Below are 14,324 nucleotides of genomic sequence, written 5' to 3' on the forward strand. Positions count from 1 at the left end.
GAACAGGGTCTTGGACCTTCATTCAGTCATCGAGATTGGTTGATAAAATAAAAGACTTCGACTTATACAGAATTTTCACAAACTATACTTGAAGCATGGCGCTTTCCCCAGCGCCAACCCTCTGACAGCACAGCGCTCCCCCAGCACTGACCCTCCGACAGTGTAATGTCCCCACAGTGCGAGTGAGAGAGATGTGTGCAGTAGCCTTTATTGAAATGGGCGAAACAGGTACGCTCCTCCACTGCTTCACCCCACAACCCCAGCAACCAGTCCCATTCCAATACTGAGAGGTGAACAAAGAGCCACTGAAAGCTCAGCTCTTACCTTGAAAGCTGGATCTGGGATGCGTTTGTAGAAATCGTCCACAGGGGTGCTGATATCAACTGGGACAGCCCACTGCTCCTTCTCGGGTACGGACCTTTCCTCTTTCTGCTCACTTTGGTCAGGCTGAGGAGTGACCTTCAGCTCCTGAACAGAAGAGGAGACCCAAGTTCAGCCTGTGTTCGTGGAAACTGACATCCCTCTCAACCGAAACTGTGGGTTGGGATCTGAAACAAACTGCTTGAAAGTGCTGCATCGCAGATTTAATCGATCATCGCTATCGAAAGGAAATGGAAGAAATACACAAAAGGAAACAAGTAACTTGGAGATGGGGAAAGACAAGGAGAATGGGATGAAATTATTACTCTCTCAAAGAGGAATCATTTCCACTGCGGAGTCATTTGGAAATGCTGAGGGAGTGGTCTCACTCAGCCTGGTTATAACTGGCTGCTTGTTTTTAAAAGGGATCTAGTGCTGAAGTCTTAGTCAAACTTGTTCCTATTTTAAAAAAAAATTTAACCTGTAAAACCAAATCTTCCAAGCTGTTGGTTCTGTGGAAAGGCCGCTTGGTCTCAGTCGCCTTTGCCTTTTTCTCGTCCTCTTCATCGCTGGATCCCCCCAGATTGAAGTCATCCATCGCTCCAATAAGGTTCGAGAGATTCAGTAAGCCAGGGGTCACTTTGTGCTCTATGGATAGAGGAGAGAAAAGAAAAAGAAAGAGACACCATGAGAGGGAAAGGGCAGGAAGAATTAAAGTCTTTAGTCGACATGTAGAAACTGAATTGGAGCAGCCACATAAATGCTGTCTCCAGGAGCTTGTTAAAGGCATGGAATTTTGCTGCAAATAACTCAGCCCCTGACTCCCAAATTCCTGCCAAGCATCAACAAGGCAATGGAATACTTCCCCCTCACCAGGCGGGTACAGCTCCAACATTCAAAAGGCTTGACAGTATGCAGACTACTTCTCTGGCACCACATTCATCCATCAACTTCAAAATTCCTTCCTTCCACCACCAACGTACACACGTTGGAAGCAGTGTGCACCATCTACAAGATGCACTGCGACAACTTAGCAAAGTTCCTCAAGAGCACTCTCTAAATCAGGGATTTCCACCTGGGAGAAGGGCAGTGGATTAATCTGAAAGTTTCCCTTCAGTCACCATCCTGGCTTGAAACAACACTGAGCAAAATCCTAAAAGCTCCCTCCCTAACAGCGCTGTGAGTGTCCCTACACCTTAAGTGCTGCAACAGTTCAAGAATGTGGCTCACCACCACTTTCGCAATGGCTATTATGGATGGGCAATAAATACTGGACTGCGTTCTCACCTGACCAAGAAGTTTCTTGGTTTCAGCTGTATTGTAGGACTGAAGCACATAAGGACTAGCAGGAGTAGACTATTCAGCCCATTAAGTCTGTGCCATGATGTAATATGCACACGGCTAATATCTTGTCAGAACTCCACTTTCCTACTCACTCCCCAATCTCTTGGCTCCCGATAAATCCAAAATCTGACTATTTCAGCCGTAAACGTACTCAGCAATGGAGCATTAACAATCCTCTGGGGTAGAGAAGTACAAAGATTCTTAATACACCGAGTGAAGAAATTCGCTTTTATATCTCAAACTTAAATGATCAGCCCCTCACTCAGGCTGTCCTCCACTTCTTCTAGATCCCAAGACAGCAGAAGTTACCTCTCAGTGTTGACCCTGTCAAACCCTTTCTCCATCCAGTCTGTCTCAATATGATCACCTTTCATTCTCCTGAACTCCAGAGAACATAGTATCGACCCAATTTACTCAGCCTTTCATTAAGTTGTGTGTGATACCAAATGAAGATTTATTGATTATTGGGTGGCTGTGAGCGCACATTTTACTTTGGATTTGCAAGCACAGGCAGTTCGAGTACAATTTGTACTCTGCCTGCGCCCTGCAGCCAAGGGAACATGCTGTTTGATGCAATCAGCAAACAGTTCAAATCAGTGTGTGCACGGCATAAAGGGAATGTCACCCTTATTTTACCCCCAAAACAACTGCAGATTAAGAGCAACCCTTAATTCAAAGCAGTTACCTTTTTTTTTGAAATCCATTCCTCTTTTCCATCCCGGAGGCACAGTCAGTAAATCTGTAAAAGCAAATACGCAGAATGCATTTACATCTGCACAGGGTGCTGAAGCCAGGGACAGGCCGTACTGCAAGTGGAAACGTGGACATTGAATCCTCATCTTTCTCACAAGAGGTGAGCCTTAATTCAAACATGGACAAAACAGCTGAACTCCAGAAGTGAGGCCCCTTGACATTAAGGAAACATTTGACCAAGTGCAGAGTCAAGGAGTCCAAGCAGAACTGGAGTGAAGGGAAAATCGGGAGAAAGTTCCACGCTGGTCATATGCAATACAAAGGGAAAATGGTTGAGGTTGTTGGAGGTCAATGGCCCTCATACCAGAACATCTCAGCAGGATTGCGTGGCTCAGTGGTTAATCCTGCCACCTTACAGCACTAGGGAGTCAGGTTCAATTCCACCCCTAGGCAACTGTCCTTGCACATTCTCCCCATGTCTACGTGGAATCCCTCTAGGTGCTCCTGTATCCTCCCGCAGTCTACAGCTGTGCAGGTTAGGTGGATTGGCCATTGTGCCCAGGAATGTGCAGGCTAGGTGGGTTAGCCAAAGGAAACCCAGGATTACACGGATAGGGGGGAGGAGTGGGTGTGGGAGGGATGCTCTTCAGAGGTGCTCTGTGGACTCGATGGGCTGAATGGCCTGCTTCCACACTGGAGGGATTCCTTGATTCTAGGGATTTCCCAGGGTAGGGTCCAGACCCAAACATTTTCATCAATTACCTTCCCTCCGTCATAAGGTCAGATGTGAGGATTGTACAATATTCAGCACCATACCCGACTCCTCAGATATGAAGCAGTCTATATGCAACAAAACCTGGACAACATCCAGCCTTGGACTGATAAGTGGCAAGTAATATTTGTGCCACACCAATGCCAATGACTGCCTCCAAACACAAAGAATCCAATCATGTCCTTGACATTCAACTGCAATACCATTGTTGAATACCCACAATCAATACGCTTATAACTGACAAAACAAAATCTGACCTGGACTAGTCATATAAATACTGCAACTACAAACATTGGTCAGAGACTGGGAATTCTGTGGCAAGAAACTTACCTCCAGTCTCTCCAATGTCTGCACATTATCGACAAGGCAAATGTCAGGAGTACAATAAGAGTACTCTCCACTTTCCTGGACATGAGTAACTCCAACAATACAGGAGAAGCTCTGCAGAGCCTGGCAGAAAGTGGCCCAATTGACTGGCGCTCTATCTACCACGCACTCGCTTCATCTTTGATGGAGAGTGGCAGCAGTGGGCAAAAGATGCGTTTCAGCAATTCACCAAGATTCCTCTGAAAGCCCCTTCCAAACCTGTGATTTCCCCACTTCAAAAGCACAAGGGTAGCAGGTGCAAAGGTCCACCACCGTCTACATGTTTTCTTCCAAACTATCCTGTCTCGGAACTATAATCGCCATTCCATTCGTTCACAGTCACTGGGTCAAAATCCTGGAATTCCATCCCTAACAGCATTGTAGGTGACCCTGTACTCCAAAGGCTGGTTCAAGAAGGTAGCTCACCATCACCTTCTCAAGGGCAGTGATTGATAGATAAAAACTGCTGATGCAGCCTGCAATACATCACTCCACAACATTTTCAAAGACTGCAAGCGAGGGAGCACTATTCGAACTTTATCTCAGAAGCACTTACCCTTCTCAAAGTCAATGTTTTCCTCAAGTTCTCCCTTTGACTTAATTGTATCCAAACTCGGCTCATCCAAGCCCCCTACAAAGACAGCGGATCAATTGTGAAGACGCAGAAAGACAGAAAAAGAAGCATGAGCTAATTCTGCAACATAGGATTTACAGCACTGAAACAGATCATTTCTCTTAACAGATCAATGTTAGTACTTTAATCCGCAGCACAATCCTCCCATCTTCCAGAATATCATATTAGTTTCTCCTTCATGGTCTTAAGAATTTTCATTTGATTTATTACTATCTCAGTACATGTGACAGTAAAAGGTATTGTTTTGCGTGCTATCCAGACAAATCATACCTTATGTAATAGAACAGAATGCAGAATATAGTGTTCCAGCGACAGAGAAGAAGAAAAGAAAGATCAACTAATATGAGACATCCATTCATAATCTGATAACAGCAGGATGAAGCTGCTTTTGAATCTTTTGGCACATGTTGTCAAACTTTTTTAATCCTCAGCCCAATGGAAGATGGTGGAAGAGAGCATAACTAGGGTGGGAGAGGTCTTTCATTACGTCTGTTGCTTTCCCGAGGCAGTGGGAAGTATAGACAGAGTCAATGGACGGCAGGCTGGTTTGCCTGACGGACTGGGCTGCGTTCTCAACTCTCTGTAGTTTCTTACAGCTGCCATAACAGCTGTGATGCATCTAGATAGAATGCTTTCTGTGGTGCATCTATAAAAATTGCTAAGAGTCACTGTGGACCTGCTGAGTTTCCTTCACCTTCTGGAGGAAGTGGCGTGTTTTTTCGATATAGACGACCCTGGACAGATTATGGGTGATATTTCCTCATGGGAACTTGAAGTTCTCGACCATCTCCACCTCAGCACCACTGCTACAGACAGGGACATGTCCTCCACTCTGATTCCTGAAATTGATGACCAGCTCCTTTGTTTTGCTGACTTTGAGGGAGAGATTGTTGCACAATGCCATGAAGCTCTCTATCTCATCACTGTTTGAGATCCAACCCACTACAGTTCCCCTTATTCACATTGTTCACCTCAACCATATTATCTGCTAGCCAGCTCCATTTTCATAGCCTTCTGGATAGAGTTTTCTGCTCAATGCCCTATTAGATTTCTCGATGACTGTCTGAGATTGATGGCCTTCTGTTCTGGACTTTTAGGTGGAAAGTTCCCAGCTCCCTTTCAAAATTTGTTCTTGGTTTAGCAATCTGTCACTGGCATCAAGTGGACAAGTCCTCTTTGGGTCCCTAGGTATCTCTTGGATAATCTCTCCCTTGATCAGGCATAGGAGTACCAGCATGAGCTATACACCAAAGTTTAGATTTACCAGGATGTTGCTGGGTATAGAAGGTTTGAGTCATATAGGCTGGATAAACTGGGACATTTTTCACTGGCGCTCAGGAGATGGAGATGGAGAGACGACCTTGAGGAGGATAGATAGGGTTAATGGTAGTTGTCCTTTCCCTGGAATGGGGAATTCAAGATTAGGGGGCACATTTTTATGGTGACAAGAGAGACAACCAAAAAAGGCATGAGGGGCAATCTTTTACACAGAGGGTTGCTCTTGCATGGAATGAATTCCCTGAAGAAGAGGTGAATGTGGGTACAATTACAATGTTTACAATGTTTGGGCAAATACATGAACAGGAAAGGTTTGGAGAGAAATGGGCCAGGAGCAGGCAGTGGAACTAGTTTAGTTTGGGATTATGTTTGGCATGGACTGGTAGGAGTGAAGGGTCTGTTTCTGTGCTCTATGACTCTGTGACTATAAATATGTAACATATGTACTAGAGAGTGTGAACTGATTCGAGAACACGAACACACGTGAGGTATGGTGTTATGATGGGGATCAGTGGGAGAAGTCAGTGGGGGGAAGAGCTGTATCTTATTGGACTTTGTTGCCACAAGCATCAATATAATACCGGGGAAGCTGAGAACGGTACCTGGCCAGAATGGGTAATTGGTGGAACTGCCTCTTACAGACTGTGACGGAGGGCCAGGTGGTCGCTGCAGAGAAAGGGAGTTCTTTGTCGACAATCCCATATCATCTAGAAGTACCTGTCGGAAAGAAAACAAGCAAAGAACTTTCATTTGATAGCACTTTGCAACAGTGTACTCACCCTGTGCCTTCTGGAGGGCATATATCACGATGAAAATTTACTTTATTGATTCTTCATTGTCAGGCTGCACTTTCATTGCGAATAGAATCAAAGAATGATAGAGCACAAAATCAGGTCATTGAGCCCTTAAGCCTGCACCAGCTCATTTGAAGTCTCATCTAGTCAGTCCCACTTTTGTACAAAATATTATTTCCTCTTGCCATTTCTGGTTCTTTTGCAAATCATCTTAAATCTATACCTTCATTGTCCTTCAGCCACTGGAGACAGTTTGTATTCAGTGGAGTCCTTCTTGGTAACCATACTTCTTTCAAATATTCTCTGCCTCTGATTGGTTTATTCTTTCATGAGATGCAGGTATCACCAGCAAGCCCTGCATTTGTTGCCTGTTCCAAATCGCCCTCAAGAGCAAATAAGTAGCAATCGTTTTGAGGGGTAGTTATTTTTCAATAATTTTGACCTGATCAAGCAAGTAAAGAATCATTTTTTTGTTCAATTGTGGTCAGTAAAATACTGGTGCTGGAACATCCCTTAGTTTTTACATAATCATTGGCTTTTTGGTCAAATATACAAACACTAGAACTTGCATTTATGGTCCCAGCAAGCAAACTCAGGGCAACTAATGTTGAATCGCTGATTTAAATTAACTTATGGATTTCAGGACAGTATGAGGGTTTAAATTATTTTAGTTTTGTAACTTAAAAGTATGTAACAGACCTACATGTGTTGGGTTATCTGGATATTTTGAGCTTGCTGTAATTTATATATTTTGTGACATCTTGCAATGTCATTTTCTCCTCAATGTTCACGTGGCACAGTGGTTAGCACTGCTGCCTCACAGTGCTAGAGACCTGGGTTCAATTCCCGCCTCAGGTGACTGTGTGGAGATTGCACATTCTCCCAGTGTCTGCGTGGGTTTCCTCCGGGTGCTCAGGTTTCCTCCCACAATCCAAAAACGTGCAGGTTAGGTGAATTGGCCACGCTAAATTGCCGGTAGTGTTAGGTGAAGGGATAAATGTAAGGGAATAGGTCTGGGTGGGTTGCGCTTCGGCGGGTCGATGTGGACTTGTTTGGCCGAAGGGCCTGTTTCCACACTGTAAGTCATTTAATCTAATCTAATCTTAACATGTTTACGTGATAAAGGTAAACCAAACCAAACGGTTTTTGAAAGTGACTTTTGTCAACTTGTTTCAAGCACTGCATTGGATGATTTGCCATGATTTAGAATGGAGGAACAGATTCAAGGAGCTGAGTGGCCTATTCTTGGAAATATGTCCCTATCAACAGTTATTTGAAGTTCACATGGTGGTGGTTAGGGGTTTTAGGGAGTGTCATCACTTTTAAAGAAACCTATCTGGAATCGGGCACACAATACCTAGTCAGAGACTGATCATGTGCTTTCATACTTTGACAGGCCAATTAAAGGTTAGGATGCTTCTAACATACAGTGTGGGGTAGCAGCTAGCAAGCGTTAACAAGCCGTAACTCTTTGGTGTCTAGGTTAAAGTAAGCCAACCCAAAACTGAAGAAAAACCTCAGGCACATGAACAAAAGATATGTATCCACCCAGCCAGAGATCTCAAACTCACTTTCTGTCCTGAACTGACAAAGCTACTGCTTTTTATCCAGTATAATTCTTTAGTATCAATAGAGCCCTTCATGACACTAACTGCCTCTTTCAAATCTTCTCTGCCTATGATTTATTTATTAAATTTAATGTTAAGAATGATAAATTCTGTGAAACTTGCAAAAACATACTTACTAGATTGGTCTTGTAACAAATCAGGTTCAATAGACTTTTAGATTGGCTCTAACAGATCAAATCTCAAAATAACAACTGACTAAAGTTGTACAGTTAAACTGAAAAAGAGTCCCCAGATCTCGCAATATTGCTCCTGTGCCTCTCCTGGTGCATACAAGGACAACAGACTTTCTGTATAAAAGCATCAGATTTAATTCCCTGAAGGTTAATTGCGAATTAGAAAATTTTGACAACAATAGCTGGTCACCATTTCTGAGACTAACTTTCCATCCCAGGACTATTAAACTTAATTTCCACCAGGTCCCAGGTAGGATTTGAAAACACAACCCTTACATTCTGGCCAGGCCTGTAGACTACTAACCCAATGATGTGAACACAAGGTCACCATCTCCCCATACTTTAATAAGCAATCAGTCCAAGTTGAGGTGGTCATGGTGCATCTTCTAAATTATAAACAATTATAAAATGATAGACAACAGCTGCAGGTATTGGCGCTGTCTGGTCGGCACGAACGAGATGGACTGTTTCCATGCTGTACAATAACTCTATGACATCTCCGCCCCGTACCTCTTTATAGCCCAGCAACTCGCCAGTGGTCTGGTTCCTCTCCACTTTAAGCGTTGAATGAACAGGGGTGACATCGACATGATACAGAGAATCCACACATATCTCTCTCGGCCAGACCCTTCGATGCAGGCAAATAGGAAAACAAAATGTTCAGAGATTAAACAGTTTGGGAAAAGACAGATGAAGTGCAGTTGAAGAACGTACATCCAACTCTAAGATATAGAAATTATGTTAAACTTACAAACCTTAGTTTGACCACACTCACAATACTTCGCAGAATTCTGGGCTCTGCGCTACAAAAAGAGATAGAAGGGCTCTTTATGTAGCATTATAGGAATGCTATAACCATCAGAATGTAAGCAGGATAGGCACTAGGTAAGACTAAGGAGTGACCATATATAAATACTTAAAATTGTGCAAGGGGTTTGACAGAGTAAATACAGAATATGTCTCCACTTGTGGCCAGAGACCAGATCAAGGGGCTGGATAAGATACTCCCTCATAAATTCCATAAGGAATTCAGAAAAAAAAACGTTTTTACCTCGAGAATGGCAAGAATATGGACATTCAAGGTTCAGGTTGAGGTGAACAGTATAGATGAATACTTATCCACCAAATCAACACTGATCATCACATATATACGAATACACAGAGCCCTGTTGTTTGCAGACAGAAAAAAGCTTGCAAATACCTTGTGTGTGTTGCAGCAGTACAAATGAGATAACGGTTGTTCTCTGGCTCATTGCTCAGTGCAATAGCTTGACCAGAGTCCCTTGTAAACTAAGCTGCAAATTCTTCTCATCTTGTAGAAAATTGCTGCCCACCCCAACCATGCCCCACCCACCCCCAGATAGAGGGTAATAAATGACAATTGGGTGGAATGACCTTACTGTTATGACCCTGATGGGCAAAGCCATGCCCCACTATGCCCAAGTCATCACTAGGGGTGGCACAGTGGCAGAGTGGTTAGCACTGCTGCCTCACAGCACCAGGGACCGTGTTCGATTCCAGCCTCAGGTGACTGTCTGTGTGAAGTTTGCACATTCTCCCCGTGTCTGCATGGGTTTCCTCCCACAGTCCAAATATGTGCAGATTAAGTGGATTGGTGATGCTAAATTGCCCCATAATCTAGGGATGTGCAGACTGGGAAATGCAGGGACAGGGTGGGGATGGGTCTGGGTGGGATGCTATTCAGAGTGTGGTGTAAACTTGATGGGCCAAAGGTCCTGCTTCCACACTTTACGGATTCTATGATTCTGTTCTTTGAAATGTATAAATGACCAATTCAATCATGAGGATGATGTGACCACTATCAAAGATTTTTAAAAATTCACGAGGTTTCATTAATAGAAGGAAACAAACTTATCCTCTAACATATGGCAAAATGGATTGCTAATTACTAACTTGCATATCCCTCCCATTATAAATCCAGGACAGACCAGATGGACAGAAGTATCATGCATAGAAAATACAATGGCTAAAAGAAACAATGTTTATGGATCAAGAAACTAAACGTCAAAGGGAAAACAAGTGTCAATCTCACAGTTTGGTTGGATTTTGATAACAAAATCACATTGCTATTGGTAGTCAACATTAGTATTCCCACCCTGGGCCTTCTGGAGGACAGATAAACTCAGTGAAAATTCACTTCACTAATCTTTCATTATCATGCTTGGCTGGAATTCGAGGTCTTTACTCCTTGTAGAGACTTTGAATATTATTTGAATGTCTTCAGAGAGGGAGTGAGAGAGATCTGGATTGCTTGCAGATCAGCGACAAAACTGAAAGTTAAAATCAACCCAAAGGCTGGTGCTGGGCAGTAGATTTTCCTTTTCCCCAATACTCTCCCCCCCACCACCCCCCAAAGGCACCTGGTGCCAGTTCATCTCTCAAAAATATCAAATTCGGTTTTAGCAGATGTTACATGCATTCCTGTCAGTGAACAACACACAGTACAACTCTTGCTTCCAGTGATTACAAGAAGTTCTTTCCCTTTTACATACCAATCCAAACTTCCATTTTTTTCACTTCATATTTCAACAAAACACATTTAGTCTTTAAAATAGCCAGTAAGTAGGATTTAGGATTAGGCCACACAAAACGTCCACTCTACTCCTCCATTCTATTATGTCACGACTTTCATATGGTCACAACTCCAATTCCTTGACTGGCTCACTTCTTGATCATTAAAAATATAATTAAGTCTGCCTTGAAAAATTGCAACGACATAGCTTCTGCTACCTTCTGAGGGAGAAAACTTTGCTGACAATTCTCAGCGAAATCAAATTCATCTCAATCTTAAAGGGACCTCCAATCCTTAAACTGTGCCCCTTATTTCCAGTCTCTCCCACAAGTAGTAATATTCTCCTAGTAGCCACCTCAACCAATTCTCCCTTGAATCTTGTATTTCAATAACTTCAGTGATCATTCATCTAAACGCCAATATATAAGACCAACATGACCGTCTTTCCTGCGTAGGATAAGAACCTTATCTCAGGAATGAGTTGAGTGAATTGCTTCCATTTTTTTCAAGTAAGGAAACCAAAACCATACATAACGCTCCAGATGCAGCCTCAGCAAAGCCTTGCACAGCTGTAATAAAACTCCCAGCTTTTATATTCTCGATACCCCATTCCCCTTGCAATGAATGTCATTGCCTGTCAACAAAGGAACTTACTTCTGGGAGTTTTCAAAGTGATGGAGGGGGAGAAACGAGGGGTCGGACAGGAAGCGCTGCTCTGCCTCAGTGATGAGGTCCAAGGCGTATGGTGGTAAGCCATGCGGAAGCTGGTTTGGAAGCAGAACAGAGAAAAGTCAGCAAGTGGCAGGTCACAGTTACCCCAGAAGGTCCCAGCATCCCAGACCCAAGTGCCACAACCACAGAATGCAACCTACAAACACCTGAGAAATCATGGAATTCCGGTGTCACAAATGGAACATGTCCAATGACAGTCATAGAGATGCAGAGCACGGAAACGGACCCTTCAGTCCAACCTGTCCATGCCACCCAGATATCCTAACCTAATCTAGTCCCATTTGCCAGTACTTGGCCCATTTCCCCCTAACCCTTCCTATTCATGTACCCATCCAGATGCCTTTTAAATGCTATAATTGTACCAGCCTCCAGCACTTCCTCTGTTAGCTCATTCCAAACACGCATCACTTTCTGCGTGAGAAAGTTGCCCCTTAGATCCCTTTTATATCTTTCCCCTCTCACCCCTCAACCTATGCCCTCTGGTTCTGGACTCCCCCACCCCAGGGAAAAGACCTTGTCTGTTTATCCTCTCTATGCCCCTCATGATTTTATAAACCTCTATAAAAGGTCACCCCTCAGCCCTCCGAAGCTCCAGGGAAAACAGCCTCTCCCTATATAGCTCAAATCCTCTAACCCTGGCAATATCCCTGTGAATCTTCTCAATCCTTTCTAGTTTCACCACATCTTTCCGAGATCTAACCTTGCAACCAGTCTCCCATGGGGAACCTTGTCAAACGCCTTACTGAAGTCCATATGGATCAGGTCTAACACTTGTCCTCATCAATCCTCTTTGTAACTTCTTCAAAAAACTCAATCAAGTTTTCTGGCATTGTGAACCAGTGAATTCTCCCTTCACATTGTTTTTGATGTCCTGGCCAAGTAAGTATTACAGAGCAGAGGAAACTCCCACAAATATATTAAGATATATAACCAGTGATGTAGTTTATGGTTATGCTGTTGAAGATGAATTGTGGACAAGGTATTCCTTCCCAGATAGTATCATGGGAATTCTCACATCTACTGGAGGGGTAGACAGGTAGCAGGTAAAAGACACAATGTGGTCCTTACCTGTGGAATAGGAGGAAAAGGAGAGAGATCCTGCTCATGAAAGGTGATTTAGGGACATATCTGACCACAAAGGAAGGGATTGAGGGTGTGATGAGAGGGGCAGTGCCCCTGACCATGGAAGCAGAGCAACTGGGTCACTACCTTATGGGGGAAGGAGGTGAGGAGCAGGAATGCTATAATGCAAGAATAGGCTTAGAGAATGATCTCAAACAAGAAGGGATAAGAGCATGGGAAGGTTTTTTGTGAGGGGGGGGGAAAAAGAATGTTCCCTCGGAAGATCTGTGGAGTGCTGGAGAGAAAAGGGCTATGATGTTAACCATAATTTGGGGGGAGGTACTTAGCAGGGACCATGAAGGTGGAAGGGGAATGGAAAGGCTCATAGCACTTTTATAGCACTGTCTAGATGTCAGTGTGCCTTACAGCTAATGACACACTTTCTGAAGTGTTCTTAGTGTTGAATGATGCAAAAACAGAATAGCCAGTTTGAACACAGAGCTTCCTCATCCGCAATACGATAAATGACCAGATAAACTGTTATGTGATATACATTAAGGCATCAACATTGACCAATGCGCCTGGGACAACTTCCCAGCACTCCTTCAAAATACACCCTGCTAACTTTCACTTCTACTGAAGCAGGCAGATGGGACTTTGATTGAACATCGCATTCCGAATTGGCTCCTTTGACAGCGCAGCACAGGAAAGTCAATCTGGATTTTTGTGCTCGAGCCCTATGATGGGACTTGCACTGCCTTTATTGGTCAGTGCATTGAGCATTGGGATGTCATGTTGTGGCTGTACAGGACTTTTGTTTGGGCCACTTCTGGAAAACTATGTTCAATTCTAGTCTCCCTACTGTAGGAAAAATGCTGTTAAACTTGAAAGGGTTCAGAAAAGATTTACAATGATGTTGCTAGGCTTGGAGTGTTTGAGCTATAGAGAGAGAGGCTGAATAGGCTGGGGCTATTTTGCCTGGAGCATCGGAGGCTGAGAGGTGACCTTGTAAAGACTTATAAAATCATGAGGGGCATGGATAACGTGAATAGCCAAGGTTTTTTTCCCAGGGGAATCCAAAACTAGAGAGCATAGGTTTAAGGTGAGACAGGAAAGATTTAAAAGGGATCTAAGGGCCAACTTTTTCATGTAGAAGATAGGGTGTATATAGAATGAACTGCCAAAGGAAGTGGTGGAGGCTGGTACAATTACAACATTTAAAAGCCATCTGAATAGGAAGCATTGAGAGAGAGATATGGGCCGAATGCTAGCACCTGGGACTAGATTAATTTAGGATATCTGGTCGGCATGGACTGAAGGGTCTGTTTCCATGTGTAATGGACTAGGCCAGACCACGCAAAACATTCCTATGCAGGCAGCCCAGACCATATCTTTGCAATTTGTTCCGGTACGATACAGTGAAAATTACTTGAAGTTAGCAAGGTTAACTACCAGGTTTAAAACAGACAAAAAAAATGTGTTCACAAAATTACAGAATGAAACACAAAGACCAGAATAAAGAACCCCTACAGAATTCAGTCTATCTAAAATAGATTTAATAATGCTGTTCTGAATATACACAACAGTCCCAATAAGCAAACCCTCTTGAAACACAGTTAAAAAATGGAACAGATGCTCACAGGTTGAAGTTAGAAGGGCAGAGAGAGACAGACAGACAGAGACAGACAGACAGAGAGGTCCTAACTAGTTCTGGACTAAACTAAACTGCTCAGCTAGAGAGCTGATCACTACCCTTTCATTATATAGGTCACTTCTAAAACATGATCATGAGGGCGGCACGGTGGCACAGTGGTTAGCACTGCTGCCTCACAGTGCCTGAGACCCGGGTTCAATTCCCGCCTCAGGCGACTGACTGTGTGGAGTTTGCACGTTCTCCCAGTGTCTGCATGGGTTTCCTCCGGGTGCTCCGGTTTGCTCCCACAGTCCAAAGATGT

At 43.6% G+C, this 14,324-nt stretch overlaps 1 protein-coding gene across 1 annotated transcript in view; it reads right to left on the reverse strand.

The window, feature by feature from the left end:
- Window positions 1-14,324, reverse strand: part of skiv2l (SKI2 homolog, superkiller viralicidic activity 2-like) — a 55,115-nt gene that overhangs the window by 36,414 nt on the left and 4,377 nt on the right. The window contains exons 3-9 of the mRNA XM_043678180.1: window positions 11,230-11,339; window positions 8,553-8,670; window positions 6,050-6,164; window positions 4,092-4,166; window positions 2,390-2,443; window positions 842-1,008; window positions 325-468 (exon numbers count right to left, since the gene is read on the reverse strand). Coding sequence (XP_043534115.1) covers window positions 325-468; window positions 842-1,008; window positions 2,390-2,443; window positions 4,092-4,166; window positions 6,050-6,164; window positions 8,553-8,670; window positions 11,230-11,339 — 783 coding nt within the window. The remainder of the gene's footprint in view (window positions 1-324; window positions 469-841; window positions 1,009-2,389; window positions 2,444-4,091; window positions 4,167-6,049; window positions 6,165-8,552; window positions 8,671-11,229; window positions 11,340-14,324) is intronic.

This window comes from Chiloscyllium plagiosum, chromosome 37 (assembly GCF_004010195.1).
Source record: "Chiloscyllium plagiosum isolate BGI_BamShark_2017 chromosome 37, ASM401019v2, whole genome shotgun sequence".
In the NCBI taxonomy this organism is placed as follows: domain Eukaryota; kingdom Metazoa; phylum Chordata; class Chondrichthyes; order Orectolobiformes; family Hemiscylliidae; genus Chiloscyllium; species Chiloscyllium plagiosum.